Source organism: Ostrea edulis, chromosome 6, assembly GCF_947568905.1.
Source record: "Ostrea edulis chromosome 6, xbOstEdul1.1, whole genome shotgun sequence".
Classification (NCBI taxonomy): Eukaryota; Metazoa; Mollusca; class Bivalvia; order Ostreida; family Ostreidae; genus Ostrea; species Ostrea edulis.
Genome location: NC_079169.1, coordinates 61874989 through 61887117, shown reverse-complemented (window position 1 = coordinate 61887117; position 12129 = coordinate 61874989). Strand labels below are relative to the sequence as shown.

Sequence of the window (12129 nt, the reverse complement as noted above, 5' to 3'; positions counted from 1 at the left end):
ATATGTAAAAGCATGTTCTGCGTTGATCAATATCTAAAATAGAGGCAGGCTACTGACAAGTAGGTTGGTGTTACAGCGGTTTCAAAAGTATTGTTTAGAGTCAGCAGTCGCAAATTCTATGCTCGTTATGAAGATTTTTGCAGAGGCAACCTGTCATTACGTTGAACGCAGTGATTTATAAATTATACTGATTTTGACTGCGCATTACTCAGTTTACCTGGTGATAACATAGGGTTCACTGGTCAACAGGGGATGCTTACGCCTCCTAAGCATCTGATTCCATCTCTGGTGTACAGAGGGGTTCGTGTTTACCCTACTCTTAATACTGTATTCTTTATAAGATTTACACATAATGCCATGTTGTTGAATATAACTTGTCCATCATACGAGTATTATTTTCTTTCCTGTAAATCGTAAAAAAAACACCCCAAAAAACCAACAACAAAAAAAACAACCCATACAATGATTTGTATCTATTAACATTTTCAATTTTACGAATTTATCATTAATTTGTTAGTATCTTTAAAAGCATCACTATCTTTATTAAATTTGAACTGGTCAGTGATATTACATATCACGTATATGAATGACATAAGGAATAATCAATCCCTTATTCTTCTGATAACGTATGCATTCGGATATATTTATATAAGTCTTGTTACTAGCCATGTGAGCTGAATCGTGACCTGCTTATCAGCTTTGTCTATAAGTGGTATACGCTGCATTCTTACCGCCGCAGATCCACAAAGATATCCTCATTATAATGGCTGTCCGTGTCCTTGTGCTCGTTTTCACAGGTATAGATTTACAGAAATTCATCTAGATTAGATTCATGTTCAGTTTCTAAATGTTGCAATCACTAGTTAATACTTAAAATGTATATATGTAGCAAAGCCCACCTAAAACTTTGATGATGTTTTAGGGTTCTTTAGACAAAAAAGGGAAATTAATTCTTACATCTTGAACGTATCTTAGAAAATAACTGGTCTCTGTCCTCATATTTAAGGTTGTTTACTCCGGTTTAATGGTGACAAACTAAATTCTACCGGTGACGCATTAGCGAACCTGGTAAGGTGGATGTTTGCGACCAGTAAACCAGTATCTATGTAACGAGCTTAGATTTGCTTACAAAGCGTAGATATTCTTATTCTGAAAGATACGACCAATATTTTTCTTAAGTTTTCCTGTTTTGCTGTTGTCTTTTTAAAATACCATCTTAGAAAATATGTTACAAAATACAATTCATATTCACTAAATATGTAAATTGTTATCATATTGTTTTATTGATGAAATACGCAACTGCTATGTAGTATGCAAATGAAAGCCCTATGCATTTACATTTGATAGGGCTCACGGTGGGTGTGACCGGTCGACAGGGGATGCTTGCTTCTCCTAGGCACCTGATTTCACCTTTGGTATATTCAGGGGTCCTTTATTCGCCAACTCTATTTTGTATTCCTTATAGGATTTATGAGATTGATCACTGTTCGTTATCTTCACATTTCATTTGAGGCATATAAACAGTTGTTATTGAAGAATGACGCACCGACTTAGTGACTGCCGTAAACATTCTATCAAGAAAACAAATGATAATACAACATTAAAAAAAAAACGAATTGCAGTTAAACATCAAGAATACTTTTTGTGGGGATTCGGGTTATAATAGGTCCTCAGTACCCCTAGCTTGTCGTAAGTGGCTACTAATTGGGGCCTTCTTTCGGATGAGACCGCGAAAACCGAGGTCCCGTGTCACAGCAGGTGTGGCACGATAAAGATCCCTCCCTGTTCAAAGGCCGTAAGCGCCGAGCATACGCCTAAATTTTGCAGCACTTCACTGATAATGGTGATGTCTCCATATGAGTGAAAGATTCTTAAGAGGGGCTTTGCACAATATAGAATCATTACATCAAGCATACTACTGATATCGCCATCATGACTAGAATGACCCTGGTTTAAACTTTGAGATCGAAACTCGGTATGCGATTCATTCAGATCCTAGTGACATCAAATCTTGTGACGAGGCTAAGAATGTTTAAGTTATGTTTTCGCTTCTTTGTAGTTATACATATTTGGTTTTCATTATCTTAAAATATAATTTTGCAGCTACTTTGTCCACAAATGCTTTCTTCCTTGACAGTAAGTAAACCACTACAAATAAATCTAAACTAAATCAATACAATAGTGAAAGCACTATATGCTTTTCAAATCTAGAAATTGATGCTTGGTTATATTTCTCGTTAGGTGTTAAAAGATTTGTAATATGATAAATCATGTTTTCCTTTTAAATTTCAGCAATAGACCAAGGAAGATCTCATTACAACTCATACAATTTACATGAACCATGTACTCGTGAGTAAAGTTACTAGTATACGTATATGAGGATTAGGATGATAGTTCTGGCGTATTGCATGTGCATTTGATCTCTTGTAACACAATAAAACTTTTACGTAAATGGATACGAAACACTCCTTGCTCTTAAATCAGTTCTGTTGTAATCTAGATATAGTATATCGTTTTATATACAATGTAGTCAATGTCAATGATTTCATCCACTATATTAAATCATTTCATTGTATTGCACATCAAAATATAAATTCCTCGCTGAATTTTCTGATAGACACTTGCTACAAACAAATTCTTCTGCCTCCTTTGGAAGAGTTTCAATTTTCAACACGATGCATCTTGAGCAATTTTTTATTCAATGTGTGAAAAGAATTCAAGCGATTACAGAAAGTCTCTTTACGGGTTAGCTCTGAATAAACGCTAATAATTTGATCAACTAGACTTAATACGCCGGTTTCGATACATCCGAGTTATTCTCCTTTGGAAAACTCTTGTACACAGTAAGGCGCGAAACAATTTGTTTACATGCGGGAGTGGGACAAATAAGTAAATGTGCCCTGTAAGTTTCTCATACGCAGTTTCATCAACCGAATTCGACCGATACAAAAACTAAGTAATTCATAAGTATTCAGGGAGTAATTAATACATTTTATTTCTTTGCTTGTGCGTATCATACCAAGGATATTATTTGCAAATATGACATTGTGTCTGTAAAACATTTCCTTAGATATTATTTTGTATTTCGTACAGTTACATATTTAGATAGACGCCAATTTTAATACATTTTATCGCCTTCCTCACTGACTGCAGGTCCACTCTGTCCCACTTAAGCACACACAGTTCCACTAAATGTAACTCCTACACAGAAGAGCTCTCATCTCGAAACTTGCGTATTCAGTTTGTGATGTTGCTATTTTTACGTTTTGCTTATTTACATGTATTCACATTTTGTTCAGAAATGTTCAAAAACAAAGAACATGGATTTGTTTGCAGTAAGTATCCTTGATTCTCCGATATAATTAATGTTCTGCTTGACATTTGATATGTGTCATTTTATTATTTCATTTTAGATATAAAAGCCCTGATTCATGAGTGGGAAAAAGCTCATCATTTAGAAGGTAAAACTTACGTTATTAATGAATTTTGTTCTATTCAGATGCGCGCATAACCACGTGTTTCTTTAGTATCGAATAATGTACAACTATTTACAATCTAATTAAAATACAGATCTCTCAAATAGCACACAGCTCTCTGTGCTATGCGCTGTTTGAAAGATCTGTATTTTGATTACAATGGTGTATTTAAGTACATGAAATTTAAGCATAAGAATTTAATTTTTGAAATATCATACGCACAGCTTGCCAAATATAATTATTCAAAAGTTAAGAAACATGCGCAATATAAGTTTTTCGTTACTTTTATGTATTCTATTTATACATAACTCCGTTTACCTGATCAAGATATAGGGCTCACGGCGGGTATGACCGGTCGACAGGGGATGCTTACTTCTCCTAGGCACCTGATCCCACCTCTGGTGTGTCCAGGGGTCCATGTTCACCCAGCTATCTATTTCGTATTGCTTATAGGAGTTATGAGATTGATCACTGTTCGTTATCTTCACCTTTATAGGAGTTATGAGATTGATCACTGTTCGTTATCCTCACCTTCGTAGGAGTTATGAGATTGATCACTGTTCGTTATCTTCACCTTTATAGGAGTTATGAGATTGATCACTGTTCGTTATCTTCACCTTCATAGGAGTTATGAGATTGATCACTGTTCGTTATCTTCACCTTTATAGGAGTTATGAGATTGATCACTGTTCGTTATCTTCACCTTTACAGGAGTTATGAGATTGATCACTGTTCGTTATCTTCACCTTTATAGGAGTTATGAGATTGATCACAGTTCGTTATCTTCACCTTTATAGGAGTTATGAGATTGATCACAGTTCGTTATCTTCACCTTTATATGAGTTATGAGATTGATACTGTTCGTTATCTTCGCCGTTCATTGTATAGCTATAGTTCTACTCATATTTATTCCATTCCTCAAGAACATGTTAGTATTGACTTTTCAGAACATAACAAATCTAAAGGTATTAATTCTATGAATTGTTTTTTTTTTTTCACTAATAAGATGATCAATTTTGTATAATTTAAGTTCTCACCCGTTTCACTGAACGAATCTTTAGAGCATAACGAATTCATTCAAGTATAAGATATTCACACGCGTATATAACATATTCATAAAAGTATGACGTTTTCATGAACTTGCAACGTATTCATAAAATCTATAATACACTCCTTAACGTGTAACATAATAATGATTGTGTACGTATTTGCCTTTTCAGCTGTGAGGAAGATATACGAATACATTGTGACTCACGAGAGCAACCACCAAGGACACATAGAAAACGACAGAAGTATGTCGAATATTCTTATTTCTTTAGTGCTAATACTTTTGCTAGTTTTGACTGCGGGTTGCACCATTTTCATGGTGTGTGGGGCTAGCGACGGGTGTGACCGGTCGACGGGGTGCTTACTCCTGGGCACCTGATCCTACCTCTGGTCTCTGCAGGGGTCCATGTCTGCCCTACTTCAAAGTATTCTTTACAGGAATCATGAGGTTGATCACTGTTCGGTATCTCTACGTTTTCATAACTTAACACGCCACGCCTTTGGTAAACATTTTTCCGCCTAATTCTTAACTATTATGTAAATCGTTTAGGTGCAAACCTAATTAAAAAAAACATACTAGTATTCAGAAAGTAGATAATAACACCACAAAAAATAGCAAATGAATAAGTCAATAAATGGAAAATATGAAACCTGTGTAAGTATGAAGCTGGAACTACAACCTGTTACATGTATTGATGATGGTTACTATTCTTACTTCAGAAGTGAGGTATACCTACTCCAGTACCTTCGATGAGGCCTTCAACAACCATAACCGCAATCCGGACGGTATGTTAAATTTTGTTTACTTTGACTGATTTAGTGTTCCCCTATAAGCTGGAATGCTCTAACAATGTCAAACGACCCGAATAATAACTACATCTATCGTCATGGAATACTGTATGTTGATTTGGCAGATATGGGTTTTGTGAATACCTGCTCGTTGATGGTCACCACCATTGATATATTTCCTTATGGAATGCTTAGTATTGCTTTAACTAGGACCTACCCCCTTGGCATTTTTACAAGAAATTAAACCTTCTTATCGTTCTCTTTACAGTATCTAGAGTAGAACAACTAATATCACACAACAGAGAATCAGGATGCATGCAAACGCTGCAGTCATATTGTGAAGGTAAAACGCTGCAGTCATATTGTGAAGGTAAAACGCTGCAGTCATATTGTGAAGGTAACACGCTGCAGTCATATTGTGAAGGTAAAACGCTGCAGTCATATTGTGAAGGTAAAACACTGCAGTCATATTGTGAAGGTAAAACGCTGCAGTCATACTGTGAAGGTAAAACGCTGCAGTCATATTGTGAAGGTAAAACGCTGCAGTCATATTGTGAAGGTAAAACGCTTCTTTGTCCGATCGAAATCAAAATATGTGCGAAATCGATTTTTGGTCGCTGTGTCTTGATCTTTGTCATTTTATCCAGAATATGATCCTTAGCAGGGCGTCAAGTGAATTTTGGTCCAAAAAAATATAGAACATACCTAAGAAATATAGCACCTTTTCTTAGAAATATAGGAATATATAGGACAAGAAAAACAAAAAACTTCTGGAATTTTAAGCCTCCCCTCCACTCACTACACTCTCATTTTATGTACAAGTTCACGGGAATTACAACTTTCATTGTTTCAATAAGATAATGTCAATTAACAAAGTGACACATTTGGCTAACATCTTACGACTGTAACCTGTGTTAATTTGAATCTACTTCATTTAACCAGCGTTCCTGAAACTTTGTTTTATCCTAAGCATTTTCACACTAAGTCTTGTTAAAACTCAACCTGAAACAAAACACTTGTTAGAACATGGGGCAGCTTCATCTGCAGGACTCTTTGACCTCCCGCAAGGAAGAAAAACAAATCCAGCAGGTAAAGCTGGGTTGGGCAGGGTCGCCACATCCAGGTTGTCCAGCACTCTCTGACCAAAAAATAATGGCTAATTTTAGGGCTAAAATTATGAAAATTTCGGGCTAAAATTAGGAATTTTATAACCGAATCAGGGCAGTTTTAAAAATTTAAATGATCTTACTTTCACAATTTTGACAATAAAGAAACTCACAAAAAATACTCTCCGTGCAGGAATAATTGGCTATAACCTTAATCTTTGTCACAAAGTCAAAAGCAATAAACAGTTTGACACATGGGTTCCCTGGTCTAATTTAATTTGAATGCATTTTCAAAATTTGCAAGAGTAGATTTAAAAAATAGGAATTGACAGGAAAAATTAGGGCTTTTTTTTTTTTTTTTTTTTTTTTAGGATTTCCCCTTTAATTTATCATATTTTAAGGCATTTTAGCAAAACTAAAAAAATTTAGGAATTTTTAAGGAATTTTAGGGCCGCTGGACAGCCTGTTGACAGATGAAAGAAAGGTGAATTTTGAAGTAAATGTTGTATAGTTACAAATATATGACACAAACTGTTTGTAATATACAGTACTGGTTTTGCTTCAGAATCCAACATTTCTTGCTTACTCTAAAATATAGGAATTTATAGGAATTTCACAGAAATATAGGAATTTATAGGAAACTTGACACCCTGCCTTAGATATAAACTTGAACAATTCATTATGAATGGATACCTATTTCTGTCCCTACCCGGGGTTGAGGTCACAACCTGGTACATGTAGTCAGGTAGTAGTGGGTGACTAGCGTGTAGTCCGCTCGGTCATCTAAATGGATTTTAAAAACTTGATTTTGGCTACGACGGAATTCTCGCCGCGCACTCGCACGCTACCCGATCATAGAGCATTTGCAATGGGTTTTAGTGCCATTTATTCCTTTCAAGCGCAATTTTCAGGGTGTATCGAATCAATGTCCCTCTATATACCTTAAGGAGGAATACTACACCAGAGGAACTTGATCAGGAGAAAAAGTGGATGATATGTGCAACAATATTTTGAGATTGAAAACTTTCGAATTTACTTTATTTAGTCAAAAATGCAGTAGTAGAAAGCAATCTGAGGGGAAAAATTAACCCCTGCTGGATTCGAACCCGCGATCTACAGTTCATCAGTCGACGTGCTAACCTTCTGAGCTATGCAGCAGTAGCTGATGTACAATGATGTTTGAAATAAATAGACAAATATTGCTGGTATTTATATTTCCATCCATGTTTTAAAAGGAAGTCAGCCATTGAGACGATGTAGAATACATCCTTAAGGACGAGATGTAAATTGCTATTACGGGGAACATTGTTTCACAAAGAGACCGTTTGATTTTCTCTTTCGTAGCGCTTGTTTTCAACATACAACACACACACACACACACACACACACACACACACACACACACACACACACACACACACACACACACACATATATATATATATATATATATATTGTATATAGCACTTTGTAATTTGAAAAATAAGTATTTTGTAATAGAAGTTATCAATTTGATATTTTCCCGAATAAATGTTCACTAATCGAAATTTTTCTATTTGAATCTATGAGCAGAACTCCTCCATATTCAAGTCAACTCTCACCACCACCAATCTACTCACAAGCCGACAGAAAAACCAACAACGGTCCATGTCACCCCACATAAGACAACCACAACTTTACCACCTACTACCACCACCTTACCACCAACAACAACAACCATACCACCAACTACCACCACCTTACCACCAACAACAGCCATGCCACCAACTACCACCACTATTCCAATAACCACTATGACAGAGCAACCATCTACCACCACATTACCACCTCTTAATCTAAGTAAATATACGTAACCATTTGATTCTGAACATTCAAATGTCCCCCCTCTACAACATGAAACCATTTGTTCTTCTTAATACGGGTATGGATACTTACAACCAATCTGTTCGTCGTTTCAAAACTATTAATCCAATTCGAAAATGTTGCTAATATTTTCGAAGAAAAACAAACAAATAACCGATACCAGCTTTTCTTGTAAGGAGTACATACTTATGATAAGCATTATTAATATTGATATTAATTAGAAATCTCATTTTAAATGACTTTAAAGTCATTTTTACATCGTGCAGTTACAATCAAAATGATTTCCGTAATAGAGATAATCGAAGGAGTAGCTATGTAGCAATTAGCGAAATCAAAGTGGTAGTATATGAGACTGCATGCTAAAAACACGCTTATAGCGAAATGCTGGTGACGAACAATTTTGATTCATTATCAACGTAATTCGTTATATTAAAGTTCACTATATGTTCTAGTACTACAGGGAATGACTAAACTGTAATCGTGAATTCATTATTGAGCGTGTTTGCTGTAACCGTGGTTTACTATATCTATCTATCTACTAGTATATATCTAATTATCTATCTATCTATCTAATTATCTATCTATCTATCTACTAGTATCTATCTATCTATCTATCTATCTATGTACATGTATGTATATGTATATACAGAAACGTGTGACGCCTTCGCCTTTGTAATGGCTCTGGCCAGCGGAGACAAGGTCCTGCAACAGTCTGCTGGTCTTTGTTCAGACGGAACACACAGCCAGTCCGAGGCTGTACTCCTTAAGACCTGTAAAAGTCCAGCACCATCTACGTGGACTGCCGGACCAAAGGTATTTACTTTAAAAAGATACCAGATACAATCAAAATTATGACACATTATCAGAAATAAGTTTAATTAATAGCATGTGTTCATAAAACCAGATTACTTGTGATATGCATACAATAAAAAATATTCACAGTCAAATATTGAAAGGAACAAGCAGAAGCTTATAATTGTCAGTGAATTTTCTCGTTCATTAAGGTGATAGAGAACTGCTCCAGAATCCCGGCTTACACCCCAATTGCTACTTTTGAGTTTGGTCAGTACAATATGGACTCCTCGTCATTGTCTGGAATCTTTGTGGAGTGTACGGATGATGGATTTAAGGTAGACAGAATCTTAAATGAATTATGTTGGGTGGTATTGCTTTATAGAAAATTCTTGTAACCAGAAATTTTGAAAATCATCTGATATGGAAAGATAAGTTAAATTTGATAACTTGAAATAGTATTTATAGACATAAATTCTATGCACGGATATGAACTTAATACAATAAAATAAATACAATAAAACACGTTTAGAGCGAAGCGCTAGGGATAAACAATTTTGATTCGTTATAAATGCAATAAGTTTTTCATTTATTACATTTTTAACAGTGAAATATTATAATTTATTACATTTTCAGCAATGAAATACTGGAATTTATCCATTGAATTATAGTTGTTATTTTCACAGTGTGAAAATAACAAAAGTGTTATTTTCACAGGGTGAAAATAACAACCGTCCCGGTTGTTATTTTCAAACTGTGAAAATAACACTTTTTTACTTGCCGACAATATTTATACGTATCGCAGAAGATCACTTTCATTGTTATATAATTGTTCAATTTTTTTATTACAATACCCAAAAATAATTTAATTTTCACTTGCTTGATCCGCCTATTAAAGCATAAAATGCGTCATGTCTTGAAAAATGTACCAGATGACGTCACGTCATATCGATTGACATGAATCTGTAAATTGTTTACATTCCACTGTGTTGGACTTAACTGGCGACAATGCTGCATGTTATGGTAAGTCAAAGTGTAGTTTAAAAGTTTTTTAAATGCAAAAAACTTTTTTATTTTGTGTGATGTTAGACGTAGATTTAAACTTTCTATCAGAGCGACTGTGAAGTAAACATTAGGTTTAGATATCAAGATTCGTTGCAAACTCCACCAATAAAATATGTAAGAACTAAGATCATAAGATGGCGACTTCTCGCTTCGTCGGTATGTCATTGCGCGGTGCAAGTGATCTTTACCTCAGTGTTTATACAGAGACAGCTAAAATGCTGAAGAAAAAAACGACGAAAATGTAATAAACAAAAAATTCAATGTTTTTGTAGTTGGATATAGAATTTATTTCACTCACGAGACAGGATTTTTTCAAATTTTTACTCGTGCTTCGCACTCGTGAAAATATCAACAAAAAAATCATGCCTCACCCCTGAAATAAATTCTATATCCAACTACAAAGCATTGAATATCCTCTATAGATTTTAAAACCACAGGGAATGAAATTCACCTCACTGTCAGAGTAAATCCGTTATAATCGTGATCACTGTGACCATGTTTCACTGTATATGAGTGATGTACTGCAGATACAGTATAGTAACTCTACCATTTATGTAATTAATTTATGAACTTTATATCTGATTATTTTAAGATGGCGGCGCAGCTATGTGGACATGGGCCTGAAATTTACACGATCCACAAAGGTGGTTCCACACTTCGACAAGATGCCAACAGTTATTTTGTTGTTAACATTTAAAAAGATTCTGCATCTTCTGTGATACTCATTTCTTTTGTACATAGCATCATTATCTGTTATACAAAGCAATCACAAATCATTCCATCATTTAGTGTTTGCGTTTCATTTCTATGGATGGTATGGTGGAGAATATATTACCAATGACATTTACTTCCTGGGCGACATTATTAGACTCACATCTGAGGTGCAATACATTTAGAACTTGAAATTATCTGCAGAATGAGAGTACCAAGGCTCTGCATGTTTTCACCGTAAACTGTTTACCCAAATTACAGAAAATAGTGCCAATTTTACTTTCTTCAAAACAAAAATTACAGTCATCATGCATTTAGAGAAAAATTATGGCTCGTAAAAGCGAGAGGGAACAAGACAGTTGGGAGACCTGATCACCAAATACTACGAAGATATTGTCAATGAGGAACATTTTGATATCAACTTCAGAGTACTTTTGCGTAGAATCAGAGTGATGTTTAACAAAATAATTGTTTGAATGGCTGATGACATGTCTCAATATCACTGTCATTATCCACTACCTGCAACAACACTATCCGTAGAAGGAAGGACACAGTTCATTTCACATTGATATATTCTAAGATATGTAACAATATAATTAAGTACATTACCATTTACCCCCCGAACACAAGCTTTATTGAACATCGCTCCTAAAGATCACTTATCATACAGGGGACGAATTGCTCACTAAAATATCTATTTATGATAAATCTCGGGTTTAACCTTTAAATTAATCACTGTTTCACCATCCAAAAGTTGACTGCAGAAACCTTTTGTCAATGTATATATGATAGTTTTATGATAAGTATGGAAATTTCCATATTCACTTTACAAACTAAACATTGATTTTCAAAGTCAATTTGTATTACATTAGTATATCAATATTGGAATAGAAGAATACCTTGATTTTCATATATCAATTTTTAATTCATTTGTTGAGTTTCAGACATTTTAAGATCAATGAATAAGCACTGTATTATATACACAGATCAGGTTGAACGCTGAAAGCCCTATCTTGTATTTTATATTGTCCCGGGCATTGCAAGCATGATGTGATCTTCAGTTAGTGCATTACATCACTATATGCACAAAAATGTTGCTATTTTCGAGATGCAGGTGCTATTTATGAAAGTAAATATTTTAAAAAGTAAACCAAATGTTATCCTATTGTATATATTTTTGTGCCACAACATATGCAAGAAATGATGTAAATCATATGTCGGTTCTCTAGAATTCCAAAGAATTTTCCATAAATTTCAAATTACAAAATTCCCAATATTAA

The 12129-nt window shown here is 34.7% G+C and overlaps 1 protein-coding gene across 1 annotated transcript; it reads left to right on the top strand.

The window, feature by feature from the left end:
- The first annotated feature begins 641 nt into the window (after positions 1 to 641).
- On the top strand, positions 642 to 10922 carry LOC125648029 (uncharacterized). Its single transcript, XM_048874919.2, has 11 exons — positions 642 to 797; positions 2104 to 2136; positions 2293 to 2349; positions 3414 to 3461; positions 4697 to 4768; positions 5244 to 5309; positions 5581 to 5655; positions 7991 to 8257; positions 8931 to 9094; positions 9286 to 9411; positions 10731 to 10922. The coding sequence occupies exons 1-11, from the start codon at positions 764 to 766 to the stop codon at positions 10833 to 10835; spliced, it is 1047 nt and encodes a 348-aa protein (XP_048730876.1). The 5' UTR covers positions 642 to 763; the 3' UTR covers positions 10836 to 10922.
- The last annotated feature ends 1207 nt before the right edge of the window (positions 10923 to 12129 follow it).

What these genes read in the sequence shown, in the direction of transcription:
- LOC125648029 (XM_048874919.2), top strand. Translation starts at nt 764, where the DNA reads ATGGCTGTCCGTGTCCTTGTGCTCGTTTTCACAG. An exon ending in TTTACATGAACCATGTACTC is followed by an intron (nt 2,350 to 3,413) that starts GTGAGTAAAGTT and finishes ATTTCATTTTAG; the next exon opens with ATATAAAAGCCCTGATTCAT. An exon ending in GCTGCAGTCATATTGTGAAG is followed by an intron (nt 5,656 to 7,990) that starts GTAAAACGCTGC and finishes ATCTATGAGCAG; the next exon opens with AACTCCTCCATATTCAAGTC.